We start from the raw sequence: 13,745 nt of genomic DNA, 5'->3' as shown, positions 1-13,745 counted from the left end.
AGGTGGCAGCCATGATCAGATCCGGCCACTGCCTCCTCCTTGGACACCGTGTTAGTCGCTCAGTTGTGTCTGATGCTTTGCGACCCTGTGGACTGTAGCCTGCCAGGCTCTGTCCGTGGGGTCTTCCAGGCAAGGATATCGGAGTGGGTTACTGTTTCCTTCTCCAGGGGATCTTCCTGACCCAGGGATGGAACCTGGGTCTCTTACGCCATGGGCAGAATCTTTACCATCGGACCCACTGGGGAAGCCCTGGGACACAGTACCCAGCGTATATTAAGGGACGTCCTTAGATTTGTCTTAAAACTCAAGGCAACACTGGCCGGGTCTGTTCCCCTTGGGCAGGTGGCACGGCTGTTCCGTTTGTGGTGACAGGGTCCTGGCTGGAGTGTGTGTGCCGGGTCCTTCCCATGACTGTCCTCTGTGCTCCTACCTCTTCAGTTTTGTCCTCTCATTCCCAACCCCACTCCCCAGCCCCGCAGCGTTTAACAGAGAGGCCTTCTCCGCCACTGGCTTGGTCGCTGCGGTGTCTCATTTTGTTCCTGCGAAGGGTCAGGCTCTGGACACCTCTCACGAGCAAATGCGTGGCTGACACCCTGAGTGAGGTGACCCCGGGCTGCCCCTGATGTGACCTCTTCTCACACTTGGATTGCGTCCATTCACGGATGTTGGGGTCAGTAGCTGGGGCCAGTGCAGACCCCTGAGAAGGCATGGGGACTCCACCACCGGCTCTCGCGGTGGACGGTCCCTTCTAAGATGCCTGGGTCCTTCTTTTAAGTTTTGACAGCTGTCAAGGGGCTGTCGGAATAACTCCCATTTTCTTGGCCATCCTTCCTGCCGTGCATCCACATCTGGCTTCTCTAGCACATTCAGTTTTTTTAAAAAAAATTGAAATGTGAGTCATATACTCTTAAAACCATTTTCAAGTGTATAATTCAGTGGTTTTAGCCTGTTAGTCTTTTGTGCGACCATCACCACGATCTCATTCCACATGCTCCTTCTGGAGAGCTTTTCACCATCATGAGCCCCCTGCTTGCCACTGGCAGGGTTACACATGATCCAACCAAGGGGAGCTGGGGACTTCCCTGGTGGTCCAGTGGCTAAGGCTCTGCACTAGCAACGCAGGGGCCCAGGTTTGATCCCTGGTCAGGGAACTAGATCCCACACGCCACAACTAAGACCTGGAGCAGTCAAATAAAATTTAATCAAAACCCAAAAAACCAAAGGGAGGCTGAGTGACCACAGAGGGCGCCCTTTCCTTCTGTGGCCCTGTATTTTTCAGAGCGGGTTCTGTTCTGGGGCTCAGTCATGTCCAACTCTTTGCAACCCTCCGGACTATAGCCTGCCAGGCTCCTCGGTCCAGGGATTTTCTAGGCAAGAATACTGTATGGATTGCTATTTCCTCTTCCAGAGGAGCTTCCTGACCCAGGGATCGAACCCACATCTCCTGCACTGCAGGTGGATTCTTTACCTACTGAGCCATCAAGAAAGCCCCTAAGAGTGAGTTGGGGAACTTTAAAAACTATACTGAAGCCAAGAAGAGTTGAATCAGACTCTTTGGATGGCGGGGCAGGGGGCCGGTGGGGGGGAGTCCTGGTACAGGGAACTCCTCCCACCCTCCAGGAGAGTCTGATATGCTGCGGTGAGATCCCTGCTAAGAAGCAGCCAAAGGCTCCCACGTGGAATTATGTGCCTGGCTGGGGGGAGGGGCACCAGCCACCTTCCATATCCATGGTGCCCGCCATTCCTGACTGCAGCGGGAAGGCTCACGAGTCGGCCAGGGTCACCTCTCCTGAGATACGAGGCCGGGACCCTGGCTGCCCCCTTTCCCCCTCCTATCAGTCATATTCAGTAACCTAGACTCACCATTCAGATGCCAAGTTTGGTCTCCTGCACAAAGTCCTCTGTGGCTCCCCATGGTCTGTAGTAGAGTGTGAAGCCTCCAGCTGGCCTGACAACCCACCTTGTATTTCAGCCTCATTTCCTTCCAGCCCCGTCCATTTCTGCCCTTCTCCACCCTGCTGCTCCGCTAGGCTCTCTGCGCCTTTGCTGTCCCTTGTTTGGGTCCCCCGGCTTAATCAAGCTCAACCTAACGTCCTGGGTTCTTGTTCCTCCTGCCTGACCGTGGTCATGGCCCCAGAGTATGGCACCATCCCCTCGTGGTCGAGCCCAGCACTGCACTTCCCCGAGATAGCCCATTTCCACATCTTTAAATCTGGAGCCACTCAGGTGCAGGGGGCTGTGGCAGAGTCATCTGGGTCTCCACCGCCACACCACCACCACCCCCACTGCCCCCAGCCCCCAACCCTAGGTTTGGCACTGCCCTACAGACACTAAACATGAATGAGCAGTGGGAAAAGGAGGCTTTTGCCACTGTTGGGGGCAATTGAGTTCCCACCAATGCTGTGGTCCCTGTTCGAAATGTGAAGGGTTGAGGAGGGTGCTTAGTCCTTGCAAACCCAGGGAGAAAAGCCTTCGCAGCAGCCAGAAGAGCTGAGGGTCCAAGCACCTCCTTGGACTGAGGGTGGTGAACGAGCGCTTCAGCTCCCATTTTCACCCCCTTCCATTGTTAGGGCTACTTTTCCTGCAAGGCAGGGGTGAGGGGAGGCTGGGGTCTGATGCAGGCAGAGCCCTGCCCCGCTCACACCTGCCCTCCATGGAGAACACCAGCGAGGAGCAGAGTGAGGGTGTGCGAGGTCCAGACCTGCTGATCTCAGGCTGCTTCCTTCTTTTTCGGCCACGTCGCACAACATGTGGGATCTTAGTTCCCTGACCAGGGATTGAACCTGTGTCTGCTGCATTAAAAGTGCAGTCTTAACCACTGGACCCCCAGGGAAGTCCCTCAAGCCTTTCTTACCAGGGCAGCCTGTGTCCACCTGCTGAGGGAGCAGGAGCCCAACTCCAGGTGCTTGTGGGAGGGACGCTGAGCCTCCTGACCTCAGGGTGTCTTGTCTGGAGGCATCGGCTCCTGGGCTTCCAGCACCAAGAGACCTTTCCTGGGGGTGTGGCGTGCAGAGCAGGGCCCCCGCCCCCAGGCCCACCTCTGCCAGATATTTGGGCTGCGGGGAGGGAATGGTGAATGTAGCAGCCAGTTCCCAAGGTGGCCCCAAGGTTACCTTGACCTCTTGGTTTTCACACCCCTGTATGGTGTGGACTGAATCCTCCAGGGTTCAGTCAGAGCTGAGCTGTGGTGCTGACAGAACATGGTGGAGAGGATGGCACATGAATTCTGAGGCTAGAAGCAAGACAATTTTTTTTTTTTTTTAAAGGTTCTGCCTTGGTCCTTGAATCCCTTACTCTGGGGAAAACCAAACACTTACTGTCAGGACATTCAAGCAGCGGAGACTCATGTGGGGACAGGCCGGCAGCCAGGCCCGTCTCGCCAGCCATATGGAGGGGAGCACCTTAGAAACGGACCCTCTGGTCCCAGGAGAGGCTCTCAGATGCCTGCAGCCTTCTGAGGTTCTGAGCCCAAACTGCTCCCAAATTCCAAACCACAGAAACCAAGACACACAAATGGACTGTTTTAAAGCCTTAGGCTTTGGGGGCAACTTGTTACAAAGCATTAAGACAACCCTTCTTGTCTCAGGGCGATTTCCTCTCATATTCTTGTTCTGCCTCCTTGCAGCTCCAGGCCGGTGTTCCCCCAACCACGGTACAGAGAAGGGAGGGAGGAGACTTGGCCCTGGATCAGCATGAAATCAGACAGCCGTTAGCCAACATCATTTGTTTTTTCTTCCATTTTAATGAACACTTTACAAAGTACAAAATATACTGTCTTTTTTGGGGGAACATTAGGTACTTTTTTTCTCTCCGTCATACAGTACATGAATCTCGAGGGTTTTGTGTTTCTTCAAGAAAGAGTGTGAGGGCCCTGGGCAGGGCTGCTCCGTTCTCCCCGCGCCCAGAACGTGGGACAGATAGATGTAAGTGCCACTGGTACTGCTGGTGACCCGGGGCGTGCCAGACCCCCAAGGCAAGGCCCTGGGCAGGGCAGCGGCCTCTCTGAACCCCGCTGTGCAGCCAACATCCACTCACCCCCATCTCGGGATAACGGAAACGATTTTGGCAAAGAGCAAGAGGTGGGCTGGGGTTTTGTTTGCCGTTAGCCCCTCCGCTCCACCCCCAGTTTTGGAGCCAATGCTGCCCAGCTCTCCCTGGATCATTTTCTGAACAGATAAGCTGAAGCAGTGGACAGGAAGATGCACTAGGCTTGGCCTCTGCCCTGGGACCTGAATTTGGCATGTTTTCCACAAGCTCCTCACCCCAACCCTCTGGCCTTCAACTTTTTGGGACACTCTCTGTGGATCAGCCCCAGTAGGCAAGGGGGCACTGGCCCCTAGAACCTCTCCTTGTAAATACTGTCTTCAGGGCTGGCTGCTTCTGAGGAGTCTGCTGGGCAGGTCTAGCCCTTGGGGCTGGCTGCACGAACCACTGGGCCTCTGCAGGGCAGAGCAGAGCCCCATGGGGACACCTCTGACGTCTCCCCAGTGTTAGTAGTTCGGTCATATCTGACTGCCACCCCATGGACTGTAGCCCGCCAGGCTTCTCTGTCCATGGAGTTCTCCAGGCAAGAATCCTGGAGTGGGTTGCCATTTCCTCCTCCAGGGAATCTTCCCAACCCAGGGATCGAAACCGGGTCTCCCGTGCTGCAGGCACACTGCTGTCTGGGGCACTGGGGAAGCCCGCCTCCTCCCCAGAGCGGTTTTAACAAAGTCAAGGGGAGTTCAAGGCCTGCCATCCCCACCCCTTCAATTCTGCATGTGGCCCACAGTAAGAATATACCGAGGCCTTGAATTGCTGAATGAGTCAGTCCTTTTGCTCGAATTTGGGCTCTGCAGGCGTGTGCTCCCATATGCACAGCACACGTTCACACTCACATGCACTTTTACACACAGGTGTGCCCAGAACTCTGCTCTGATGCCCAACACTTCCCACTCTCAGCCTGCCCGACCGAGAAGCAAGAGCCACAAGCCCCGTCACCAACCAGGGTGCCCTTGGAAGCCACAGGCCAGGCCACAGGCTTCTACCTCCATTCCAGGCCACTCTGGGGCCTTCAGCTCCAAGGACAGAGGCTGCCTCATTCCACAGCTCCCATCCTCCCCTCCCAAGAAAACAGGCTTTCTTGGAGGGTTTGGGTTTCAAAGCTGAAGGCCATAGCCCACCCCACAGCTTTCTCCCTTGGTCTATGGAAGAGGGTCCTTTTGCTGCCTCTAATTTGAAAAATGAAAAGGAAACTGGAGTGTAAGAAAAGGTATCTAGCTATACCAGGGCTCAACTCCCCTCACAAGTCCCGGCCACTCTTCCCAAGTCTGCCCTCTGCTGGGCTGGCCACCATCCGCCATCTTGGTTGCTCCCCTCCTAGGCAGCCTCTCTGAATAGAGGGCTACTGCCCGCTCCAGCCTCGCCCTTGCCTCAGCACAGTATCCAGGAAACCTGAAAAGCCAAAGCCCCTGTCTTTCCACTGTTGGGAGACCCCGTCGTCCTCCCCCGAGCTCTGGTTGCCAAGCCAACCACCAACTCCATGGTGGCCATGACTGGCAGGCTGACTATCCCCAGCCCTGGCGGGGCAGACACACCGGGGCGCCTCCTTTCTATGCCCCACCACTTTCACTCATCAAAGTGGCAAGACACCCTGGGCGGTCCCCACTCTTAGCTGGGGCTGGGACGGGCCCTAGTAGTGCCCACATCCAGATCCAGGGACTCAGAAAGGTGGCCCCGGGTGGCTGGGAACTGTGGCCGAAGGCGCTGGTGGCGGCTGGGCAGGTTCATCTTCGACCATCAGGCAAATGGTGCCCTTGGCTTGGGGTCGGGGGCTGGCCCTTCCCGTCTCCCTGGAGCCTCCTGTCCCAAGCTCTGAGGCCTCCTACTCTGTCACCTCCGAGGGGTCTGGACACACCACTCTGGTCACCAAGGCTGCACTGCCTGAATGGGGAGGTCACAGTGGCCAGCTCCAGGTCACCCGGTCCCTCTCTCCCCACCGGGGGCCTGGGGCCTGGAGCTGACGGGAGGGGGAGAATGCTGGTGCTTGGGGGGCTCTGGGACCCCTGAATCCTGGGGAAGGGAGGGCTGTGAGCCTCTCCTGCTTGGATGGGTGCTCTGGACGGAGGGCAGTGGGGAGGGCACCACTTACTAGGGGGCTTTGGAGACCCCTGTGGAGACAGGGGGTGTCAAGTGGGGACTGCTGGGCCAGGACTGGGGCTGAGGCAGAAAGGGGTTTCTTAGGAGCCAGGGGAGCCCAAGTTGAGTGTTGAACCAAAGGGGCAGATTTTCATAATGGGGGGTGGAGGCGAAGCAGGGGTCTCCACTCCCCATCTCCCTCACTCTCCCTACCTTAACCTCTCACTCTCTGTTCACGGATGACGCAGGCGAGGAGTGAGGGGGGAGGTGAGACGGCTTGAGCTCTTCTTACCAAGGAACAGCGCACACTTGAGACGCACGGGGGACCCTGGTGGCAGCTCCAGGGCTCCATGCTCAGTGAGCCAGAGCCAAGAGTGTCTCAGCTCAACAGGGCCCCTTCGGGCCACCTCCCTGTGGGTCTGGAGACCCCTGGGGGCAGCCAGCCAGTGGGGTATCACTTTCTCTTCCCCCAGGGTGCTGCACATCAAGCCGCTGGCTCACGGGCACGTGGACACCGAGGATGCTCCGGCCTCCCCACATGGCAAGAGGACGGGGAGGGGTGGGGAACAGGGCGGGGCTCCCAGGGTGTCGGCTCCTGGCCCGTGGGTTGGACACACCAGTGTAACCGGGAGAGCCAAGTCTTTGCACCAACCCCTCAAGGAAACAACGTCCAGGGCTTCCATCTTTCTCAGTTACCCGGGGCCAGTCCCTAGGAGGAGACCTGAGGAAAGAACCTCTGGCTTCTAACCTTGCAGGTGAAGGAAATCAGGTGATGGAGGTGCTGGCGGCGGGGAAGCAGACCTGGGCCGAGCAGTGGCGAAGGGGCTGTTCCTTCCCAAATGCTCTTCCCCTTTACAGCCCTGTCCCCAGAATAAAACAAGGGGTGTCCAGGGGCCTTGGAAACAGAACTGAAGGGGCTGAACCCCAGTTTTCAAAGGCGACTCAGGGAGGAGGGAGGAGGGACCCTCAACCCCCACTCTGGGGCTCTGCTCTCGGATGCTGGTCTAATTCTTCTCTCAAGTCAGGGCCGAGGCAGCCAGCCAGCTCCTCTGATCATCGTATTGCCTATATACTTGAATTAAAATTACACGGTGGCTCAAAACGTGCCTGTGTGCACGGCAGACACAGCGGGGCGGAGGCCCTCACGCCCACACATACAGCACACACGCGTGTGCACGCTCACACGGTATATATTAACATATATATTGCTCAAGTATATATGCTATTTACAGTATATATCTATATCAACATAAAACACAGGTATTTATATGTGTGTACAATATACGTCCTAGGGCGTCTGGGGGAAATCACACGTTTCTTGGGGTCACGGGGCCGACACACTTGCTCGGCGGGGAGGAGAGGTGGGGGAGTGACACGGGGAGGGGGCCGACAGGAAGGGGTCTGGAGGGCACGCCACAGAAAAATCAAGGCCTTCTAGGCACAGAGGATGCTCGGGACTTGAGAGGCTGCCCTGCCCACGTGGTCACCCCGGTTTTGGAACCAGCAAACAATTGACATGTTTTGGTTGTTCTGGAGTTTTGTGCAAAATGACTTCCAAAAAAAAAAAGGGTTCCGAATCAGTGCTTGGGCTCTGAACATCTGTAAGGATTCAGAGACACACCTCCAACACCGGGTGGGTTTCCCGGGCTCAGAGGGTCCCACGTGGCCTGGAGAAGGGGCAGGGTGGGGCCTCACCCGGTCAAGAGAATGGCCCTTCTCCTCCCAGCTTCTCAGGGACGACACGGACAACACCATCAGCTGGAGGAGGCAGGGGGTCGCCCTGCTCTCCGGGGCGGGGGCTGCTCTGCCACCTGGCTGTCCGTCTCCCCGCAGCCCGTCGAAACCTTCCTCTGAGGCTTAGAACCACTCTGCCTTGGCAGCTCTGTGTGGGGTGCCCCTGGGGACCCCTGGATCGTAACTGACCTCTGCTCCCAGCTTCCTGCTCTGAAGGGAAAGCCAAGGCCCCTGGTGGCAGCTCCAGTTCTCAGGCTTATCCCTGGAGCCACAGGATGTCACACCAAGCGATGTCACACTTTGGGTCCCGACAGCATCAGCAGGCCCTGTCCCCTGAAACTACTGCCAGCCGCAGCCTGGGTAACAAATACATTAAATAGGAGACTACAACAAGGAACGGTTTTCTCTATTAAGGCTCAGGTAAGCTGCCTCCCAGGTCAAGTACTCATGAACGCCACAGTCCCTGGACAGAGGGGCGGGCAGGCGGGCGGGCGGGCGAGTTGGGGGCAGGGGCCTTCCACGTTCCCCCACAAGCGGGGCAGGGAGAGAGGAGGGCAGGATGACGGGGGAGCCCTCTGCTGGTCTCGTTGATTGCTGGGGAGGTGGGGGTGACCTAAGAAAACCCCAGCTCAGAATGCTGGGGACGCCCCTACTTGGGGAAAACCGAGGCTCTGCCGGCCCCAGGAGAGTCCAGGGAAAGCAGAGGGGACAGGAGCTGTTGCCCTAGGCTGGTGGGTCTCCTGGGAACCACCCCCTCAACCCCCAGGATGAGCGCTTGTGGTGGGGAGGGTCTGGACAGGGCCCCCTTGGCAGTCTTGCTGGGAGTCGGGGTACAGGCCCTATGGTTGGCAGCCAAGGAAGGTTCTGGGTGGCCGGGGTCCTCTGCCCAGCTCAGGGCCCCACCCGTGTTCCCTTAGAGCCTCACCAGCACAGGACTAGAGGGCTGCCCACTGGCCTCCACTCTGCAGGGACCAGCCCAGAGCCGATGGGACCAGAGACCAGCGACCACAGGGTCCAGAGCCCCCGCCCTCACAAGGGCCTTCCCCGGCTCCATGAACTCGGCCCTGCTCAGCAAGCCCCCCAAGATGACGTGACAATCGGTACCCCAGTGTCCCGTAGGAGGCACCAACTTCCTTCGGCGTTTGCCCTCGGCCGTGGGTGAGGCTGGACAAGAAGGTGGGTCAGCGGACAAGCTCCCTCAGCCCTGGACATCATTTTCTGGGGTGAGGGTGGGGGAGGAGAAGGGGGGGTGCTCTCTGGAGGGTCTGGGGGCTCCAGGAAGCCAGGAGGAGGGCATGGGGAGGCCTTGGCTTGGGTCCCAGGCCTGGCGGGGTCAGTCATCGGGGGCGTCTCCTAGAGACTCCACCTCTGGGGGCCCCGGGGCCGGTTTTCCAGTCTGTTGAGAAATACTGCAAGAAGAGTCTTCAGGGTGGGGCTGGGCCCAGGCCTGGGCGGGGGTGGATGGGGAGGAGCGGAAGAGGCCCTTCTAGTGCTTCTCTGCTTGGCTGACTTTCAGGGCGCTGATGACGCCGTTGATGTTTTCTTCCGGTACCTGCGAGGGGTGGGAAGTAAACATCTGGGAGCCGCCGGACGGGGCCTCCCCTGCCCCGGGGTGGGGGCCCGACACTCACCAGTGCGTGGTCGAACTTGAAGGTGCTGATGTAGTAGGCGGGGATGTCTGCGGCAGCCAAGGGCTCGGAGATCTGGGCCACGATGCCGCACTCATCTGGGGACAGAGGCGGGGACCAGGCTCAGCCCTCCCCCTGCCGCGTCACCCAGTGCAGCCTCGGCCGTTCCCCGACAGGTCTCTTGAGCTCCTGCTTTTCTGCCTGGTCTCCCGGGGCTCCTGGCTGGAGGTGGTCGTACAGGCCCCGTGCCTGCACTCCAGATGACTGACTGTCCTGCTACGTGGTGGAGACTGGTTGTGTCCTAAGATTCTTAAACTACAGACACATTCGTTTTTATTTCTATAAAATAAGGCGGGAGGGAGATGAGGGTCTAGAATGGTGCCTTTCAAACAGTGGCTGGTGACCGTTTGGGACATGAATTTAGAAGGCTGGCGACTAGCGCTTTATTAAGCGACAACAGGGGACTTCCCTGGTGGTCCGGTGGTTAAGAATCCGCCTGCCAACGCAGGGGACCCAGGCTTGACCCCTGGTCTGAGAAGACTCCACGTGTTGCAGGGCAATGAAGCCCTCGTACTGCAATGAGTGAAGGCCTTGAGCCTATGCTCTGCAGCCAGGGAAGCAACCGCAACGCGATGCCTGTACGCTGCGACGAGAGAGTAGCCCCTACTCGCTGGCCTTGAGCCTGTGCTCCACAGCCAGGGAAGCTACCGCATCAGGAAGCCTGTACACTGCGACGAGAAAGTAGCCCCTACTCGCTGCAGCTAGAGAAAGCGCTCGGGCAGCAACACTGACCCAGGGCAGCCAAAAATAAGTAAATAAAACTAACAACAGCAACAAGAGACAACAGCAAAGGGAAGGGCAAGGAGCTCGGACAGCACGGCTGTGAGTGCAGTTTTGTGAAAGCGTAGAGTTGTTAGGGTGTGTGTGTGCTGGGCTGTGATGGAAAACACATTTCCTGCAAACCATGGTCAAAATCATATGACATCTGCCAATCTAGAATCTTTCCGATTCTCAAAAAGTTGTTTTTCTCGCGGGGCTATTTTTAATTAATTTACTTTTGGCCGTGCTGGGTCTTCATGGCCGCATGGGCTCTGCTCTAGGTGCAGCAAATGGGGGCTACCCTCCCGTTGTGGTGCGTGGGCTTCTCATTGCTGTGGCTTCTCTTGTTGCAGAGCATGGGCTCTAGGGCGCGTGGGCTTCAGCAGTTGACACCCCCATGCTCTAGAGAGCAGGCTCCATAGTTGCAGGGCGTGGGCTTAGTTGCTCCGCGGCATGTGGGATCCTACCGGATCAGGGATCGAACCTGTGTCTCCTGCACTGGCAGGTGGATTCTATACTACTGAGCCAGTAGGGAAGCCTTGCACGGCTATTTATAGCTATTAGCCTAGCGTTAAAACCCTCCACATTCCAGGAAGGTAGGTCCCATTGCTGCTTCTTATATGCCAAATGCCAGGACCCCTGGTGCCTGCCCATGAGGCCACTCAAAGCGGAACACAGCGTCTACAGATGCTAAGATGATTCGAGTTTCACTCACTAGCCCACCTGAATTCTCCCTTCATCCTTTCTTTTTTCTGTAATGTTATTATACTGGTGTGCTTTGGTAAACTCTAAACCAAATCTGGGAATAAAAGGAGAAGTTGATACGCATGGCTAATTATTAGAGAAATGTATATAACGTGACAATGACGTACCACCTCTCACCCCAGTCAGAATGGGCATCATTTAAAAGTCTACAAATAACAAATTCTGGGGAAGGTGGGGGAAAAAGGGAACCTTCCTATAACTGATGGTGAGAATGTAGGTTGGTGCAGTCACTGTGGAAAACAGATATGGAGGTTCTGCAGAAAACTAAAAGCAGAATTATCACGTGATCCAGCAATCCCACTCTGGGACATATATGTGGACAAAACTCTAATTTGAAAAGAAACACGCGTCCCCATGTTCATAGCAGCCAGGACATAGAAACAACCGAAGTGTCCACTGACAGATGAATGGATGAAGATGTGGTACGTTGGGATACTACGGAATACATCGGAATATGCGACGGAATACTGCTCAGTCTCACAAAAAAAATGAAATGATGCCATTTGCAGCAGCAACGTGGGCGGACCTAGAGATGATCAGACTAAGAAGAAGATCAGGAGAGACAAGTACCATATGATAGCGCTTATATGTCAAATGTAAAACATGATACAAGTGAATTAATGCACAGACTTCCCTGTGGTCCAGCGGTTAAGGATCCACCTGCCAATGCAGGGTACATGGGTTTGATCCCTGCTCTGGGAAGATCCCACGTACCAACGGGCAAGTAAGCCTGTGCGCCACAACTCCTGAGCCCACGAGCTGTACTACTGAAGCCCCAGCGCCCAGAGCCCATGCTCTGCAATGAGAGAAACCACCACGGTGCGAAGCCCGAGCCCCAAAACTAGACAGTAACCCCGACTCGATGCAGCTAGAGAAAGCCCATACACAGCAATAAAGACCCAGCCCAGGCCCACCCCCTGCAAAAAACTGAACTCACTCACAAAACAGAAATAGGCTCACAGACACAGCAAACAAACATGATTGCCAAAGGGGAAAGGGGGTCAGTGGGGGATAAACTAGAAGGAGTGTGGGATGAACAGATACCCACTACTACACATAAAGCAGTGTCGAACCCCAGGCGCTCACCAAATCCCAGGGGCTGTCCTCCAATCCGCACCATCTTCCAGAGCTCCCCAGATGCGCTCGTGAACAACAGATTACTAGGAAACCTTAAAAGGGAGCGAGAGACGTCAACCCCAGATGCTGAGTGCTCCCCCCGCCAGCTCTCCCTGGAATGCTCCCTGTCGCTGGGGCACTTATGCTGGACTGGAACTCAGGGGCCCCCAGGACCCTCCAAGCCCTCAGTCCACACGCTCCGCACATTCCCTCCTCCAGGGGTGGGGGGGTGGGGGGCAGGTAGGCAAAGCTGGGATTGGGCTTTGGGAACAACTGCCCCCTTTGCTCCGGCTGGTCAGGGTACCCGTCCTCAGCTCCAGATTGGAGGATGGGGTGGGGGAACGAAGAGCACTGGACAGTGCTGGGTGACTCGGGGCCTTCGTCTTGAGAGGCCTGTCATCTGTAAGCTGGAGTTGCTCACCTGCAATGAAGGGCTGGGGCGGGGACTTGTTAGGACCAAGTGGGTGACGGGCCCATTGTCAGCCTCCACCCGGGGCCTGGCTCACCTCTGCTGGGTCTGCACGTCCATCACCAGGGAGATGTAGCCCTCGATGAGGGAGAAGGAGAAGAAGCGGATGTGGTCGCAGTCATCGCCGGACGCCAGGGGGTCCTTCACTCTGGGGGCCGGGGGAGATGGTGAGGGTGGAGTGAGGGACCCACTGCACCCTGACCCTCACCTGGCCCACCTGCCCTGCCTGTCAGCTGCGGGGTGTCCGGGGAGGCACCGACCAAATCCTGGCTCTGACCCCGCCTTGCTGGGGGACTCTGAGCCACTGCCCCCTCATTGGTCTCCACACCTGAGACGTAGGTGACTCCACGGCATTCACAGGGGTGAGCACCGCACTTCACAGTGTTGAAGACCCAGCTGGCCCTCTGCATGGGCTATACTTATGCATTCCTGGCAGGGTTTCTCTGCCAACATCTCAGGGAGTCTGTGGTCACTGCCAGCTTGCTGGCCCCTGATCCCACCCCACTTGGTGTTGGCCAAAACTTAAAATCTGCCCTGAGGAAAAATGCAAAGTTGTCATCCACCAAATGAAAAAAACCTGAGTTCCTGGCTTTTCAAATGACTGGGCTTGTCCAGGAGCTCAGGGGACCCTGGAGTGTTCATAACATCTACATGTGGGCCTGGGGTTTCAACAAGTTTTGGGGTTTGCAATGAATCAATTCTCCCCTTTAAGAAATGGGATTTGGGGTAGAGTCATGTCTCTCTTCTCAGGCTAGCTCCCAGGGCAGGCCTGTGCCTCCCCTCAGACTGGGGCTTATAGGCAGATTCGTGTCTCCTTGGCCCACCCTGCAGCCCCTCACCCCCGAGGGGGCCCTACCCGTTGGAGTAAAACATGACGTCCATGAGGAGTGTGGCAACGGTGGGCAGCGTGTCGGGGTCCAGACTGGTGACACAGAACCTGTTGCTTGGGCTGGACAGTGGGTGGATGACGGGCCTCTGGACTGTGGGAGCACAAATACAGGGGGTGCTGAGGGCAGGAGGAGAGGAGGCGGCAAGGGGCCTGGGGGTGGCGGGGGCGGTCAGCCAGCAGCTGCTCTGGGAGGCCCGATGGCAGGCTC

At 57.0% G+C, this 13,745-nt stretch overlaps 1 protein-coding gene across 2 annotated transcripts in view; it reads right to left on the bottom strand.

Annotated features, from left to right (window-relative positions):
- Positions 1-3,722: 3,722 nt before the first annotated feature.
- The window catches only part of CASTOR2 (cytosolic arginine sensor for mTORC1 subunit 2), a 54,369-nt gene continuing 44,346 nt past the window's right edge, over positions 3,723-13,745 (bottom strand). For both annotated transcript variants that reach the window (XM_061401842.1, XM_061401843.1), the window contains exons 5-9: positions 13,505-13,628; positions 12,686-12,796; positions 12,150-12,232; positions 9,483-9,577; positions 3,723-9,403 (exon numbers count right to left, since the gene is read on the bottom strand). In XM_061401842.1, coding sequence (XP_061257826.1) covers positions 9,338-9,403; positions 9,483-9,577; positions 12,150-12,232; positions 12,686-12,796; positions 13,505-13,628 — 479 coding nt within the window. In that variant the 3' untranslated portion in view covers positions 3,723-9,337. The remainder of the gene's footprint in view (positions 9,404-9,482; positions 9,578-12,149; positions 12,233-12,685; positions 12,797-13,504; positions 13,629-13,745) is intronic.

This window comes from Bos javanicus, chromosome 25 (genome assembly GCF_032452875.1).
Source record: "Bos javanicus breed banteng chromosome 25, ARS-OSU_banteng_1.0, whole genome shotgun sequence".
NCBI lineage: Eukaryota > Metazoa > Chordata > Mammalia > Artiodactyla > Bovidae > Bos > Bos javanicus.
This window is presented reverse-complemented; position numbering and strand designations above follow the sequence as displayed.